An 18,013-nucleotide genomic window follows, 5' to 3' on the forward strand; every position below is an offset into this window, starting at 1 on the left:
AAGGTGGTTACTAGAAAATTTGAAATTACATATGTGGTTTACATTATATTTCTATTGAACGGCAATGGTAAATCCATCCATCACATTACTTCGAACACACACCTTTTAATACTAAGACATATAGAATTTAATATTTCTCTTTTGTTTCCTCAGGGTGAGAACTGGCTTCCTAGAGAGACAGGGCTTCATGATAGCCCTTCACATGCTCAGTACTGTGTCACACTTAGTGCTCAGAAACTTGTATAAACTAGAATATTCAGCAGGAATGGCTTAACCTATTGTCTTCTAAATCAGACATCTGGTAGCTACAGATTTGGAAGGTAACATGTTTTAAACCAAGTTAGAAGGACAATCCAAAATTTCATATGAAATGAGTCCCAAGTCAACCTGAGGTAGGCTAGAAAACCAATCTGTGTGAATTCGCTACCTATTTTAAATAAAGAAATTTTCCTCTTCAGAATGAGACAAAGATGACTTCCCTTTCACTTCTTGTATGTGAGAGAACAGCACAGACTTGGTCCAGAGTGGGTCTGCTGTGTGCCCCTTCACCTCTCCAAATGCCATTTCCTCACGTGGAAAATGCAGACACTATAATGCTGCGTGGCCGCTCAAGTTTCTTCTATCTCTGGCATTCTGTGAGAACTACTCAAAAAATACACCCCCACAAAGCAGCTTCTCTGAGGGGTGGCTGATGGCAGAAGGCTCCCTGTGATCTGGCAACCCACATGCCTCATGAAATTGAAGCGACCCATTTCTTTCTGGAGAGCTCCAGCAACACTGCAGCCTGCACCATGAAGTGCAGTTTCCAGAGAGTTGGCAAGCTGCCTAGGTTTCCTCAGAAAATTGGGGGAGTGTGGAGCCAGGCAATTGTTTTCATACTTTGAGCTACTTACTTCCTTCCTGTACTCATGGAGGACATAGGGAGTGCCATTTGTGTACCTTGGAAGTTTTAGGATTTGCAGAAGATCGTATTTAATGCCAAAACTTCTTAAATGTGGCCCCAAAATAGCACATTAATTACTATCAACAAAGCTTAGTTTCAGATTCTATAGGAAAGCCTCATTTCCCAAAAAGGAGAAATTATTTAAGTTGTGAAACAATTAGCTTTTTGGCTAAACAAAGGTTATCACATGCATTATATTTGGTTTCCTTGATTATTGAACAACCTTGGTTCAGCAAGCCAGACCCTGTGCAAGTTACCAACTGGAGTTAAAAACTGAACATGCACAATCCCAAATGCACAACCCAGCCTGGAAAGGAGACAACACATACAATTCTCTAAAAGAGAATTCAGGGAAATAACTCTTTAGGAAATCCAATGATACTGTAGAATGCTATTCTTGAGAGCAAGGATGAAGGTACTCAAAGTTTAACAATTCTATGGAATTTTTTTTTTAAATAATAGTCACACAAGCTATAAGTGAACTAAAAGCAAACACGATTTGAAGAGAGACAGACTGAGTCCTCTAGGCTGTCTTTGTGAGTATAAAATGTGTGGCTTACCTGTGATGTAAAATCTTATGTTTCTTTCCACAGCTCCTACTTTATTAGAAGCCATGCAACTGTAGATTCCAGAAGTTCTAGAGTCTGCCACAACCAAGGTGCTAGCCGTCTGCAAAACAAAAAGGAAACTTAGGCTGGCGATAGGACAAAGAACTAATTGAATGTCCCTAAGATCTTTGGGGGTGGGGGAGTGCGCAATGATTCAGCTCTCCCATTCACTCAGCAAACATAGTGCATGAGCCGTGTTACCACACGGCTCTCCCTTTGCTCAGCCCCAGCAAGAATGGAAAAATAACAGGAAAGCAGGTCCTCAGGAGACTGGGGCTATGACATCCGACTCATTCGAGGGTTTCAGGCTTATTTATCTAGCTCTGCTGGCGTAACAATCACAGACCTGAAACCGAGATGTGGGACTGCACGTCCCTCTCTGCGAGGTGGTCGGCCCCACGTCAACGGGAGGAACAGGTGAGGTGAGCCTGCCCTGTTGTTCGGACGACCTGACACCATGGAGGCCATTCAGTAACGGAAGCCTGTTAGGTGTTGTCAGGGGCATGTTAGGGGAGCAAAGACAGAAGAGAAAGTTTGGCGGGACCTTTTCTTTGACATTGTCTAAGAATGAGGTATTGTGGCCTCCGCGGTGCTGAAAAAGAGGCTGGAAAGGTCGCTAGGACCATCGCGTGTATCTGTTATTTCTAATCTAAAAGTGAAAATCGAAGCCATGAATGCAGTAAGTTTCAGTGCGGCTACTAGAAATAGTAGTGCTTATATTACAAATTAGCCCCTAGAGAAACAAGAATAGTCAAATTTATGTGAGCTTGAGAGCATTTTCAGAACTCTGATGCTTCAAAATGGAATGAAATTAAGTCATGAAACACAAAGCTAGAGCCTCCCTGGTAGCGCATGGGGTTAATAAGCACAGCGCTATGAAGCAATCCGCAGCTTCTGCAACACGAGTTTGACCCTGGGCCAGCCAGGGAGCAACCCACATGGCGTAGCAGACCTCTCCTGTCTCCCCTGCTGCTCCCCTCAGCAGTGTATTTCAGTCAATCTGTCTGTTCTGTTCCCCACTCTGTCTCTGGTGGATCCTCTCACCCTCCCTCACATCTGGCCTGTACCCCAGTTCTTGTATGCATAAAAAAATAAATCTTTTAAAAAAAAACCACAAAAGTATACAGCTTGAAGGCTGACATTGATGTTTTCTTTTAAAGATAAAAGTTAGTAATATTTAATAAAAATTAGTAGATTTAAATGTAAGTGTTCTTACATTTGCAAAAGAAAAAAGCAATGATACTCTATAGAAAAAATGAAAACGCTAGTTTTTCATATTTAAAATTACAACAACAAAAGGTTGATTCAGTTACTTATAAATCTTTGCTGCTATTTCCTAAGACACACATAACTGGTTCCAGGTTTTGAAACTGTAAAGAGGGTGCAGATGCTTCCAGACTGATAGCGTGTCCTGGCTGAAGTATAATGATGGAGTGACTCACAGGCTAAAGTCACGTATAGGGAGCAACATGACGGAAGGTTTTTAAGACTCCACAAGATTTGGGTCATGGAAAAGCATCCTAACATTGTTCTGAGTTGCTAAGTCACATGGTAGGCACTTACATCCTCGTATTCCCTCCAGTCCATTGATAAATTTCTGTCTTTAATCCACAGATCGGAAGACTAAACAATATACTCCTAGTTATTTTAGCCAGCAAGTTCATTGCTCCCAATTCTCAGTAAATTTCACAATGGTATGTGACTATTACATGACACTTCCTCTTTTATTTATTGGATCTGTTTTAATACACCTATTTATGTATCCTGTTTATTATTAGAATCCATAATGAAAGTCTTTGCAATGTGGCATTATTCATTCTGCTAAGCAGACATTTGAGTGTTTATCAAGGCATTTCCCAAAGGTTGTAAGGGAGACAGAGATGGATATGACACAATCCCCACTTTTTTTTTTTTTTAAAGATTTATTTATTTATTTATTTATTTATTTATGCAAGAACCAGGGTATAGGACAGATGTGCGGGAGGGTGAGAGGACCCACCAGAGACACAGCGGGGAAAAGAACAGGCAGACTGATGAAATACACTGCTGAGGGGAGCGGCAGGAGCGACAGGGTAGGTCTGCCGCGCCATGTGGGACCCTCGGTAGCCAGCTGGGATCGAACCGGCACTGCAGAGGCTGCAGACAGCTTCACAGCGCTTTGCTCAACCGCCTGCACCACAAGGGGAGGCCCACAATCCCCACTTTTAACCTTGAAGAAATACCTTAGGGTAATAGAGAAGAATTTCCCAACTTGAAGATCAAATATGTATTATTATCTATACTCCCATGAAGGCAAAGAACCAGTGGAGAATCAATGAACTCAGTAGTCTCTTTCCCTGTTTTGATCATTAATCTTTATAAGAGATGGGGAATAAAAATTCTTGCTAGCCCTTTCTTTTTTTAGTTATTGCATCTACCACTTAAGAGTTACTGAAGAAAATGGAAGTAGTTAGAAGACACTGTGAAAGGAAGAGTTAGCAGGTGCCAGCTGGGAAGACTGTAGCACCATCCAGTGACACTGTCTCAGGACATTGTGGCTAAGGCGCAGCCTGCCACAGGTTCAGAGGTAAGGAGCACAGGACCTCACAGTCCTTCCCTCTCTGTCTGCCCTCAGCCCAAGTTCAGCTTTTATTATGAGGTCAGCTCTCCAATGTTTATGCTAATGAGTCTCGCAGAGCCTTATTTAGCTTTTCAGACTTATTTATTGTTGCTCATTAAGTAAATGGAAAACTCATATCTGTTTGGCTTGAGAATATTTGAAGTTATGGACAGCAGGGACCTGAATCTGAACATCGTATTTAGGTTTTAACTAAAATTTTTTGGATTTCACTGAAATCAAAGCAATTGAGTACAAGATCTGGGTTTCCACAGCAAGGGAAAGTCAGTTCTGATATACACATTTGCCCTGTTTAAATCTGTTCAGGTGATCTGGGAATGGCTGTAGCAGTTTTTATAAGACTCACAACCATCAGGCAGCTCAGATGTATTTTGTATAATCAGAGAATAAAATTAATTAGAAGTGAAATGAACCCAGGTCATAATGAGCCATAGTGATATATGAATGCATCTGATTCTCTTACATTGCCTGAATGACCCCTTCCAAAAGAGACACCTTACCTATATAATCATGCCTGCCCCAGAGCTCACATCTGGGGCAAAATCTCTATTAATATTGAACTAGAAAACAGCATTGATTATACTATTTTTTTTTCTTCTGCATGCCTTTATGTAGCCCTTGCTGTGCATGAGTATGTGAGGCATGATCTCACTTAATCCTCCTGATAGCCCCATTGAGAGGGGTTGTTGCCCTGTTCTGTATGTAAAAGAGGCAACTGAGCTTATAGAGGTTAAGTGATTGACTCAAAGATACACAGTACACAGACAGGCTTGGGCAGAACTAAATTGCAGATTTGTCTGACTCTAGGGCCGATGCTCTTAATCACTATACAGAACTGCTTCTTGATTTAAAACTCTAAGAGCATAGATCTCTGGGTAGCACAGATCTAATAATGGTAGATTTATTTGGAAAAATCTGTAGTCAGCAGAGATGGCTCCCATATACAAAAGTTCCTACTACATGAGTCCTAGTCTTCTTCTATAACAATGTTTTGCATAATCTGCAAGCTGTTTTTCAACTGATATAGCATTAAATAGTTTAAAATATGATTGTTGGATAATATGATGTGACTTATCCTATGACTGGTTTTATTAAAACATCAGATTTCTAGAGTACTTCTCTCTTCCAGAGAATATATTTTTTTTATTCTAAATTAAAATACATTTTCATGAAAAACAAGAGATATTTGACAGATGAGGTATAAGCTTTCTAAGGTCAGAAAAAGAAGCTCAAGTGTAAGTTGCAGGTGGTTATAGTCTGGCTGGACAGAAGACAATTTCTCAGAGGACAATAAGTCTAAAAGCAGTAGTTTTCCGAGCTAAAGGAACAAATCCATTCTCCAGGGTTCATTAACATCTACTATAATTTTGAAAGCTGGGGGAAAGTGAAAATAGCATAGTAACGTCTACAGTACCAAATATCAACTTACTACTTTAAAGAGAGAGTACCAAGAATTTAAGTTGTGACCTGTATGTGAAATCATATTTACTTTACAAGGTGCACCAAAAGAAATTTCAAAGATGTCTGCCTGTATTAATCCTAGACTTAGTTTTTGCTATATATATATTTTTTTTTTCCATTTCTGAACCCACATTTTGAGGGTGCCTCTACTTGCCCTGCTAGGACTTCAAAGATTGAGACATTAGAAACTGGCTTTCCATTCCTTTTTCTGGGTTCTTGTGTATGAGCTGGGAATGCTGGTAAAAAATATCATCACGTATGTTAAGCTTGGGAGTTATTCATACTCTTTCCTTCCTTCCCTTTGCTAAGCATTAGTAATTCATGACTACACTGTGATTTGGACCTCACAGAATAGGATGAATGGGATGATGTGTAATTCAGCCTAATTTCCAGCACAGTGATATTAATTTCGGGATATTTCTGATCTAGTTTCCTTTTAAGTGTTTCAGGAGAAGTAAAAGCAGAAACTGTAAAGGTCAAGGAAGAATCTAAAATTAACCTAGGGTGGCACATTTGAGCTAAGTGATGGGAACATAGAACATGAGAATTGAGAAAAAGCTGGCAAGTATGTGGGAACTGAAACACAATTGTAACTCTGAGATCAGGGACTGACGCTTCTGTAATGGATTTATTTCCTACAGTACACACACTTAATTGCACGCTCAAAACGACTTTGATGGAAATGTGGCTGAAACATTAAACTGTCAGATTTACCAGCCTCACCGAATTAATGCTGTAACACATATTTCCTGTGTGTTTTTTTCTAACACAGGGTACTTCCACTTCCTATTCCATATCACACATGCAGTGGTCTGGCATCCCCACTTATGCAGTGTGGAAACTCCACATTTACTCTTAGCAACTCCAATTGATGACTCACTTTTTACAAATCTTGGTCAAAACTTGTCAATAAAGAAACTGAATTTTATTGTCCTCTATACCTTTTCTTAAGTTAAACAACAGAATGAACACACACACAAAAAGCAAGTCTCTGAAATGGAGCAGGTGCTCCAGAAACCTGGGACGCTCTGATATGGGGTGGGAGCAGGACCAGCTGTATGACTGCAGATTCAAGGATGTCATAGTCTAGGTTAGGATTGAATTTACTTTCTAAGAATGTATAGAAAATAAGAGTAGTTCCAATTGCAAAGGGAAGACCAGTGCAAATAATTCTGAAGTAGCAAAACTTCCATTTGTCATCATCATATGAAAAAGAAATTTCTGTCACACACGCACACACACGCAGAAAAGATATATTAATAGATGTAGAAGTGAAAGTAGTAAGTTCTTCTAAATTCAGGACATACAATGGATAATTTACCAAAAGTATATTGTGCTATAGTTGCCATGAAGACATGTACTCTGTCTACTAACAAATCATCTAGCCTATGTTGTATCTATCTGATAGCTATAGCTATGTATTTCAATTTTCTTCATGAGTGTTGAAATTTTTCAAAACAAACAACTGCTTGACAAATAGTCTTAATTGTGGATGTTCACAATCAATTTGGGGAATTATATTAGGGCATCTGTAATAATCATTTTTTTTAAAGATTTATTTAATTATTTATACAAGCACTGGGTACAGTCAGAAGCGCAGGAGGGTGAGAGAATTCACCAGAGCCAGAGCAGGGAACAGAACAGGCAGCTGACGAAATACACTGCTGAGGGGAGCAGCGGGCGCAGCAAGAGAGGTCTGCGCGCCATGTGGGACCCTCGCCAGTGGCCTGGGATCGAACTGGCGCTGCAGAGGCTGTGGGCAACTTCGCAGCCCAGGGTTCAACCGCTGCACCACTAGGGGAGGCCCTGTAATAATCATTTTTATAGCAACAGGCAAACTAGGAAGGGCAAATGTTATTAGCTCCAGTGTTTGGAGGTGAGAACACAGGTTCAGAGAGGCAAACAGATTTGCATGTGGACATAAAAAAAGCAAGTGGCAGAGTTTGGTCCCAAGGCCAATAACTACAGGTTGAAGAGTAAAGCACTTGCTGGATCTTCTGCATAACTACAAAATTACAAGGCAAGAGCTTTGCTCCAGTTCCACATGGGAAAAACCAGGGAAATACTTTATCTCAGACAGATTTTATTACCTCATTCTGCCATCTTTTCAGGTCTGTTGTATGGGGTAAGGAAGGTTGCTGCTTCACGGTGCAAGCTAATCAGAAGCCTCCCCCTAGATTGCTCATCTTCCATTTTCTTGTTTACTGTGTATTTTTGTGGCGAGAGCCAGAAATAGGACTAGAGTTACTACTGAAATTAAGATCATAACTTCTTGTTTGAATATCCTGCAGTTAATAGTACATCCAGGAAAAGGCAGAATGAATTGACACCCTCAATGGCAATTTGAAATTTTTCTATTGCTTTTTGACAACTAACTTGCTTTCTGCTGAAGCAATTTCCTTTTTTATAACATTAAGCTTTCAGGTTTATAGAATTTCCTCTTTTCTGAGTATTTCATTAGATTGTTCTCTCATCAATAGCTGCACATCATGGGAAATTTTAAACTACTGCTCATTTGTATTAGAGAAAAAGCACTGTAAAACCCTTACAGATCTCCTGGAGTTCTACAAACTTTGCCTAAATCCTAGACATGTGATTGTTGACATGCTGTGCCAGCCGTCACCATTTCCAGTAATTTCTGTGTTGGCTTAGTTGGCAAAGCACTGGGTTTTAGAAAGGAAGGCTTTGCTTTCTGTTTCTCCTTTGCCACTACTAAGCTGTGTAGCTTTGAATTGATCGTCTTATCACCCTGTTTTTTCTTATCATTAAAATGGAAATAATCACTCTAATCTGCCAAAGAATGTCGCTGACATTAGCGTATCTCAAAAACTTTTATATAATGAAGAATACAGATGTTATTTGTTGTTATTGTTAAATCTGACAGGAGAATGTTACCATCTACTGTTACCTTCAAGAGCAAAGAATGCAGCTGAATAAATCCATAACATAAGCTGAACGAAGCTGATGGTACATCCACATTAGCAGAATACTCCAAGTCAGGTTATGCATGTATAAAAAGACATTTCATCAAGGGTTTCTTTTCTTTTCTATTTTTAAAAGCATCACTAACTCTGTGCCTAATAATAGCACATTTTTAAGTGTGTGGGTTTTTTTGTTTTTTTTTTTTTTATTAATTAGACAGAAAAAAGCCACCAGGTATGAGATCCACTGAGATATGCCTGATTCAAAAGCTCTATGGAGTTAGGGTAGTTGAAATGGTAGAAGAGTGAAAGAAAAGATACTTGCTAGACCATGATCTGAGACTGTGTGTGTGTGGATCTGAGACTGTGTGTGTGTGTGTCTGTGTGTGTGTGTGTGTACTGCCCCTAGTCAGGCTTACCCTTAGAAATACAGAGAAAATATGAGATATTTTGTGAAATGGAAACACTAAATTTAGCCTTAAGTCTTGTACTAGCTTTTGCATATTGAGATCTCACATTATATGGATGTCAGTGATTCTTAATCCTGGTTCATGCTAGAATCTCCTGGGTGGCTTTTGTGAGCCCCAGAGATTCAAATGGAATAATTCATAGGGGATTCTAATATGCAATATGAAAATTACTAATGTGGACTGGCTTGACGTTCTAGGAGAAACTCCATTTCTTTCATCGTGACTAAATACTCATTACTTTGGAGCTGGGGGTCAGCTGGATAATATGGCGGTTTACATCATTTTAGAGCACCTCTCCATGAAGACCTATCTCAGACACAGTCTTCTCTCTGAAATTTTGTTTGAGCATCAGAGTCACTTCGGGTTCTAACAAACCCTGAACTGGGAGCTGAGCCATAAGTATCCTAGAGCTTATTTTAATGCACAATACCTTATTCTTTCCTTCTATTATGGCCATGCGCTGAGTGATGCTCTCAATTCTGTTTCCAATGTTGCTGTTAGGAGCCAGTATAAAGGACTCTTCATTAGTGGAACAAAAGTCATACCTATTAAAAAAAAAAAGTAAGTCATCACAATGTTGCTTGGCAGCTTGGTCCCACCTATTGTGACAGGTGAAATGAAAATAACTGAAGAAGTTTTGAAAACTCAGATAGCAGTCAGACATTTTATGACAATCAACTTTTCCTTAGCTATTTTTTCCCCGATATCCACCCTCAAAACATAAAAATAGCCAATATACTTGCCTAATCTGAAAAAAAAAAAAAAAACCCACACTAATGTATACATACTCCCTGTTCTAAATATAAAATATTAGATGCATAAAAATGCATAAAATAGAAATTTTAACATCTAGATTTTAATTAGCTCCTTGTGGAAGAAACATGCAAGGAAAAAAAAACAAGTTAATGAATGGAAACCTCAAGGAAATAATAGCATTTCACATTTATAAAAGGCTGGCTTTTAATCAGAATATTCCACTTTACAGCTCATTTTTACCCTTAGGGCTAATTAGGTGCATATGGTAACACATACCATGGAGAAGTTACTGCATTTGGTCTATTTCTTTTCATGTTTGGGGGTCTCATGCATGGGAAGCTCAATAACTTCTCAGGCCTCAAGTGTAATTATAAAACAAGGATGTTAAAATAATATATCTTTAAGATCATTTTTATTTCTGAAAGTTCACAAAATCTCTGTCTTTGATTTTAAGCTAGTTAGTAGAGTACCATCTCAAGGAGAGATTTCCACATGTGGAAACTGGCATGTCCTCTCAAACACATCATTATTGGTAGGTTTCTGTTTTCTTATAGTTTACTACCTAAATCATTGTTGTGAATATTTATTGATCATTTATTGTATTTCCTGAGTCCTATGAATAATAAAACCAAATGGCAAAAACGATACTTACATTCACTTTGACCTGGGCAGTGCAGTGGGGACTTTCCTGGCACTGCTGCCAACACTTCCCACCCACAAAACCTTTGCCAGACCAACCTCCTGAATGTTCTGGTTTCTAATGGCATCCTCTTTGCTCCCTACAACTTCAACAACTGTGCTGAAGAAAGCCTGGGATGCTTTGTCCATCAGTCAGAACCAGACACAGTCCATTCCCTACCTGCTGTTTCAAACTTACACCTACAGAAATACTTTGTTCCAGTCAAATGCTGTTTGACTGGCTGTTCCAGTTCAGTTTGGTCGGGTAGTTCAAAGAGTACTGGACCAGGAGTCAGAGGAAGTAAGTCCTCGTCCCACCCTGCCTTCTCCTAGCTGTGCGACAAGTTCTCTTCTGAAGACAAAAAACAGAAGTGCATCTGCCTAGCTAACCTGACAGCACTGTACAAGCATTTGCTTGCAGAGATTTTGTAAATGAAAGATACCGCAGAAAAGTAAAGAATATTTCACACGGTTTCCCCAGATGTCTGCCATGTGTGCTCCATCCCTTCATCTTCTGTTTTCATATGGAGAAATGACTAGACACTCCCTCACCACCCTGAAGTCTGATATTATTTTGATCACTGGGAACCCTCACAGCTTCTACCATCAGAACCATTCAGGAGCCTCCCTGGTGGTGCAAGGGGTTAAGTGTCAGCACTATGAAGCAATCTGCAGCTACTGCAGCACGAGTTAGATCCCTGGCCAGGGAGGTGACCCACATGGCACAGCAGACCTCTCCTGTATTTCAGTGAATCAACCTGTTCTGCTCCCCACTCTCTCTAGTGAATCCTCTCATTCCCTGCACCTCTGGCCTACTCCCTAGCTCTTATATGCATAAATAAATAAATCCTTAAAAAAAAAAAAGAACCATTCAATGAAAATACAGCAAGTCCACCCTAATTTGTACTGCAGCCTATATTTTCATGCACTGCCCAAATAAATAGGTCACAAAGTGCCCAAAGTCTAGCACTGCACCATTCACACATAACCCAGGTGTTCAGTGAGGAACACTGCAGGCGATTTGCTTTCTACTACTTATTACAAAATGAATACCATTAAAAATAAAAAATAGACTTTGGAAATGTAAATATGGATTTACTTGGGATATCATGCAAAGAGATGCTTTATATGTTTAGAACAACTATCTGTGGGTTCCCGATAAATAAACAAAGCAAATGAAAACTCTTACTAGAAACATACCCATGCCTGTCTGTGTGTTTGTAGGTGTTTGTGGGGTGCCAGTCACATGGGAGGCCCCTGCCTAACAGTGAGGACAGTGAGTGAATAGAGGCAGGCCCTGTCCCCCTGACACTGCAGGCCTGAGGAGCCTCCTGCATTTCTCTGCCAGGCTGGGAAGGTAACTGGCTTGGGTACCTGTGTCACTTGGCCATCTTCTGCTTCCTGATTAAGTGCACGTGTTGTTTATTTTTCTACATCTCCTTTCTAGATGTGTTTTCCCTCAACCTCCCAGCCTAAAGTGTGAGCACCTTTTATGCAACATTACTTGCACTGGGGACATTCCATTAGAACAGTCCGTATTCTTACCCTCTGGTAATTGGTGCTGAGCAGAAAGCTTGCTGGGCTTTCATTTGTGTGTGTTTGGGGCAGATTCTGGAGATATTTAAATCAAGAGGGATTTTAAAGCACAGTTTCCAGAGAGAATGATTGGTTGATCTTAAGTAGCCAAAAGCAGCAGTGACTTTATGTGACATGAAAAGAAGATAAAGTGAGAGAAAATGTAAGATAGGATAGATTGTGGTGCTCAGAAAAAAAGTTCTGTGATTATTCTGCTGTTTCTTGAGCTGAGAGAGAACTCTAGAACGTTCAACTATGGAGTCTGCTGGGTCAGGATCCCCTGGAAGGGCATCTTGCCCTGTAAGTTCCTCCCCAGACACTCAGCACCTCCTTCTGGCTCCCACTGGAGGCTCCTCAGGCCTGCAGTGTCAGGGGGACAGGGCCTGCCTCTATTCATTCACTGTCCTCACTGTTAGGCAGGGGCCTCCCATGTAACTGGCACCCCACAAACACCTACAAACACACAGACAGGCATGGGTATCCTGGCATGTTTCTAATAAGAGTTTTCATTTGCTTTGTTTATTATTTTCATAAGTTGAGACGATAGTAGGCTCCCTTATACCCATCACTCAGATACAACAATGATCAAGTCTTTGCCACATTTGTTTCATCACTATTTCTTTGTGTGTGTGTGTGTGTGTGAAGCATTTTTAGCAAATCCCAGACATGATATTATTTTAGTTCTCATATTTCAGTGGTATCTCAAAAAAAATTTTTCTAAAATAACACATTTGCTAATATAAAAATGTTTTTATTATACCCACTGGAATTAGCAATAATTCCATAGTGCTATTTGACTCCAGCCCATGAATTGAATTTCCCCAAATGATTTTAAAATAACTGTTTTTAGGGCCTCCCTGGTGGCACAAGGGGTTAAGACAAAACCTATGAAGCTATCTGCATTCACTGCTGCACGAGTTCAATCTCCGGCCAGGGAGCTACCCACATGGTGCAGCAGACCTCTCCTGACTCACCCCGCAGCTCCTCTCAGTCAATCCTCCTGTTCTGTTCCCCACTCTGTCTCAGGTGAATGCTCTCACTCCCTGCACCATTGGCCTATATCCCAGTCCTTGTATATATAAGTAAATAAATCTTTTAAAAAAAATGCCTGTTTTTAAAGTTAGGTTATAAGATTTAAAATAAAAAAGAATTAATAAGGACTGGCCATTCCTTAGGGAATTTCTGAGATTTCTACTAGCTATTCTTTATAATCATCAGATAAAATAGGTGAATATTACAACTCATTGATTAGTTGAGGGGACTAAATCAAAGAAAAAATACATACTTTCTCCTCTACCTGACATGTTTTGATGATAAAAATTTTAAATTGTTATCTAAAAGTTATTTTGCCTGTTTTTCAGTATTTGTATTCTCCATTTCTAAACTCTAATATCCATACCTTGAACTACTATTCGATCTTTATATCTTTCACACACTTAATACATACATGAGTGTATGTAACATGTTTGTATACTTACATGTGTCCACATTGAGTGCGTATAGAGGCTTTTACATGTATAGAGCTGCATACACATATGTACACCTATAATAGACATGTGCATGTGAACTTGGCATTGTGCTATCAAACAGCTGAAGTTCTTTTACATCTGGAGAACTTTTATTTCATTCCTTGCCCCCCTCCCCCACCAAAGAAGTGAAAAAGATAAGGGAGGTCTTAGACAAAGATCTTAATTTCATACTCTTGGTCTCAGGAAATGCAAAGAAATAAGGTAGAGTAAAGCAAGTCTAGGCATTTCCCTTGGGAAATGCAAGTCTGCCCTCAGAGTTCACTCGGGGCTGTGAACCTCTATAACCCACCCCTCCATCCGCCCTATAACCCTAAGGACACAAGTGCTCATATGGAAACTATAGGCTAGACTTCTGCAAGGCCCTTACTCTGAAAAAGGGCAATTCTGTGCCTATTTTCTAATTTGAGGACTGGTATTTTTCCCTCTTTGTGACTGGAACCATAAAAATAGAATGTCATTTAGATCCTGACTATATAACAGCACTTGAAAAGAGATTTAGGTGGGGGAGGGGAATTTGCCTAAGCCTTAAGAATACATCAAGCTCTTAAGGAAGTAGATTGTGCCATGTTTGAAGATGCAAAGATAATCACTGTGCTGGGAACCGTCTTGAGGGGGGAGGAAGCCGAACAACAAGAGGAAAGCAGCGTTTGCTCCTGATTTCGCACAGGAAACCCACAGCACCTCCTGCCAAAGAGAGATAAGAAAGCTCCCATGCACTATTCTGAACAAGGCCGCGTTATCAGCTCCAGCGCCTCTCCGTGGACCAAGGGCCTCTTGGCCCTTTCCTAACGAGCTTTAGGACTCCCACCGCCATTTGCATACAGCATGCCAAGTACAATAGCATGGAGGTATTTATAACCATTGAGAGGAAAAAAATGTTTCCGGGGTAAGAGTGTACTCCATGTCATCTCCGTCAATTGCCCTGCAGTTGAAACAAATTAGTTTTGGACCAGGGATTAATATAAATAAATTAACAGAAAGCAGCCAATTATGTTTCCAACACATGGAGCCGAGACCCTGCATGTGACACTATCAGTCTGTTTAAGTCCAAGTCGAGCCATGTGTGGGGCTCTCCCATCTGGTCTACGTTACTGGGATTCTTCTCTTCCACAAACAATGAGAAACTACCACCCTTCATAGATGGGGATGACATTACTGACCTACATGCTTTGGGTTGATTTTCCTAGAGTGATGATGGATTTGCCCTGTTCCCTTCACACTCATACATTTGGCTCCTCTTTGACCCAAGACAGATGAAGGCAACCCAGGGCCACAGTAAAAGGCAAAAGCAACACGGAGTCAAATCTACAATCTTGACAGTATTGACTATGCTCCGCATGAGGCAAGCTAACCAGCCATACCATAGATTATAATAATTACAATGTACACCATGCTGTATCATACCTCCTTTGTGCTAGGGCTGTGCTAAGTGTTTCACACACACTAGCTCATCAGCTGTACAACATCTTAAAAAGTAAGCACTACCACGCCCCATCATTTAATGAATACATAAATTGAGGATTAGAGGTTAAGTAAATTAGCCAAGGTCAAATAGCTAGTAAGTGGCAGAGGCAGAATTTGTAGTCAGTTCTGGCTCTTTCCGGAATCTGAACACTTGATCCTTACACCAGACAGAACAAAGCATCCATATACTATCACTATAGACCCAGACATTGTGAAACCACAGTGTTTCTTTGTGTATGGGAGAAAGGCTTGTCACATCTTCACTGCACAATTGCCTTACTCCATTTGGGGACTCATGTCTTCTTTCTTTCTTTTTTTTTTTTGCCCCTACTGTATGATATGTTCACCTTCTTCCAAAACCTAACTACTGTCTTTGCACACAACAAAATGCACTGGAGTGTGCACGGTGCTCAGTTACAGCTCATGTTAGAGGTCACTTTGCCACCAGGCAGTTTCTGAACTCAGTTTCCATTCACCTTTACGAATTCCACACAGGAAATCAATGCACAGTGAGACCCCAAAGGTGCCCTTTGTGTTTGTCTAGGCTTCTTCTTAAGCGCTGGTTTTGAACAGTTCTATTTTTCAGACTTTTTTTTTCACTCCTCTTGCTTTTCTTTCCCTCCCCCCACTTAACATGCAAGGGCTGGCACTTTCTTCACTAAAGTAAAGGCTGTATGAGGATGAACTGTTGCAGAATCAGAAGGCAGAGTCCAGGTGGGGGAGCTTTAGCCCCTGATGATTGGCACCTGTTTTCTTTGAAGTGTTCCTTCTTGTGTGAAATGACAAACTCTGAAGCTCTGGCAGAGATGATTCAACCTTCAACATTTTTACAAGTTACCCATCTGCATAGTGCCTGTGATGGTATCAAGGATCCCTATAGTTAACCAGCATAAAATTCTCATTTCATAAATGATTTCTAGCTAGTTTAATAACCACCCCCATTCTAGAAGTTCCATTCCACACCTTGAGTCTGAAAGAGATTTGTTCTTTAGGGTCTCCTTTCAGCCTATAATAAATAATATTAGGTTGACTTTTCTTAAGAAATCTCAGTTGTTCTTACTCCCAGCCTGCTGCAGGGAAACCAGACATTACTGAGTGGCTACTCATGTGCAAGGCCTGGACAGGAGCTGGATGCCTGTAATCGTGACTAATTCCCAGCCACCCAATGAAGCAGGTATTATGATACCTGTTTCATAAATCCTTTTACCAATAAGGAAACAGAGACTGTGGAACACCAAACACTTTTCTCAGATTCACAGAGAAAGTAGCTCACCTGGGATTAGAGCCCAGATATTCCTAACTTTCCTCCACACCAAAGTTCAATACACCACATGAAGAATTTTGATCCAGAGGAATTTTGATCCCCAGGAATCTCCCCAAACCTTTACCACTATGCTTCACAGGATGAATCTGTCTGAGTCACAAGTTGAAAGCTCTAGAATCCTCTGAATCAAACTGGGACAAAATTAGACCAAGAGCTTTCAAGAGAGTGAGGAATACTTTCTAATTGCATTTTGGACACACATTCTAATTTTTTTGGTCATAAAAATCATTTGAAGCTTAAAATATAGAAACTCCCAGCCCTCTACTGGCTGGTGGATTTTATCATTTAAAAAAAATCTTGCAACAAAATTAAAAAATTCAACTTTACCAAATCTTTTTCTTTCCCTAATAACTTACTATCTGCATGATTCCTAGACTTTTCTGGGATGAAGCTGGCCTATTTTATTAAGAATTCCCATACAGGGCCTTCCCGGTGGCGCAGCGTGTTGAGTGCAGCACTGTGAGGCTGTCCGCAACCTCCATGTTGTCAGTTCGATTACCGGCCGGCCAGGGACATTCCCACATGGTGCAGCAGACCTCTCCTGTCTCGCCCACTGCTCCCCTCAGAAGTGTATTTTGGTCCTTCTGCCTGTTCTGCTCCCTGCTCTGTCTCTGGTGGATTCTCTCACCCTCCCATGCTTCTGGCCACTACCCCAGTGCTTGTATAAATAAATCAATCTTAAAAAAAAAAAGGAAAGAACCCTCATACATTTATAGCAGGCAGTCAGAGGCCTCTATAGGGGGGTGGTATACAGTGGTGAGCTGAGCACCCCAATCTCCAATGACTATTTGAGCCTGAGCTATTGCTTAGGAATGAACATATATATCAATTTATAATTAAAGCACATTTAACTGGGGGGGAGGGCGCATGGTGAGAAAGAGCCTCTAGAAAGCTCTGCTAAGCCCTAAAACAGAGAATAATCCGCCCATCTCTCTTTTTTCCTCTTTTTGGATGATGAAATCTGTGCACTTCTGTGGCTCTGCTTATCTATTTAATGAGATTTGACTGCACGTGCTAACTGCGATTAGAATCTGTTTGTAAAGAGCACTGAATCATGGCAAGTTAGGAAACAAAGAGGCAGAGCAGTAATAAAGAGCAAATTGAGACTGTAAAATGTCTTAAAAAAATGGAGAGGAAAAAAAGACCACCTGGAACTCTGCCAGAGGGCATGGCCGGGGCGGGCGCCCCATTATGGGCGCCATCCTGTAGAAGGCCCTGATGTAAACTTTCCCTGCCGCAGCGGGTATTGTGGCAAAACATGAGCGATAGTGTGTCTGAGCCATCAGATTAATAGAATCTGCAAACACTATCTTTTCCCCTCCTCTCACATTCTCTTAAAACAAATACAACAATATCGGGGAGAGAATGTTGGCAGAAAAAGGCGTGGAGTTGGAAGGAGTGTTTAAACAGAACGGTTCCTGCTCCTTTTGCTTCCAGAAGAGGGCTTGGGCATTCAGGGTGGGAGGCATGTGGTCAGGCTGGGAGGATCTGCAGGAGTGACTTTCTTGTTCAGTCAGAGACCCTGTGACACCTGGGAACCCACCTTCTTTTCTGAATGGAGAGGGAAGTGTGGAGAAGACTTTTCAGGGATTGGAGGGTCTGGAGTGGCTCTTTGGACAATGGTAGAGGTGATCCAGAGCCTGGGACACCTCTGTTTAGATAAGAGC

At 40.7% G+C, this 18,013-nt stretch overlaps 1 protein-coding gene across 1 annotated transcript in view; it reads right to left on the reverse strand.

The window, feature by feature from the left end:
• The window catches only part of FLT1 (fms related receptor tyrosine kinase 1), a 171,043-nt gene that overhangs the window by 79,814 nt on the left and 73,216 nt on the right, over nt 1-18,013 (reverse strand). Inside the window, exons 11-12 of the mRNA XM_037527077.2 lie at nt 9,451-9,565; nt 1,504-1,612 (exon numbers count right to left, since the gene is read on the reverse strand). Of these exons, the coding sequence (XP_037382974.1) occupies nt 1,504-1,612; nt 9,451-9,565 (224 nt within the window). The remainder of the gene's footprint in view (nt 1-1,503; nt 1,613-9,450; nt 9,566-18,013) is intronic.

The sequence above is a fragment of the Talpa occidentalis genome, unplaced genomic scaffold (genome assembly GCF_014898055.3).
Source record: "Talpa occidentalis isolate TD23 unplaced genomic scaffold, MPIMG_talOcc4v2.1 talOcc4.5, whole genome shotgun sequence".
NCBI classification, from domain to species: domain Eukaryota; kingdom Metazoa; phylum Chordata; class Mammalia; order Eulipotyphla; family Talpidae; genus Talpa; species Talpa occidentalis.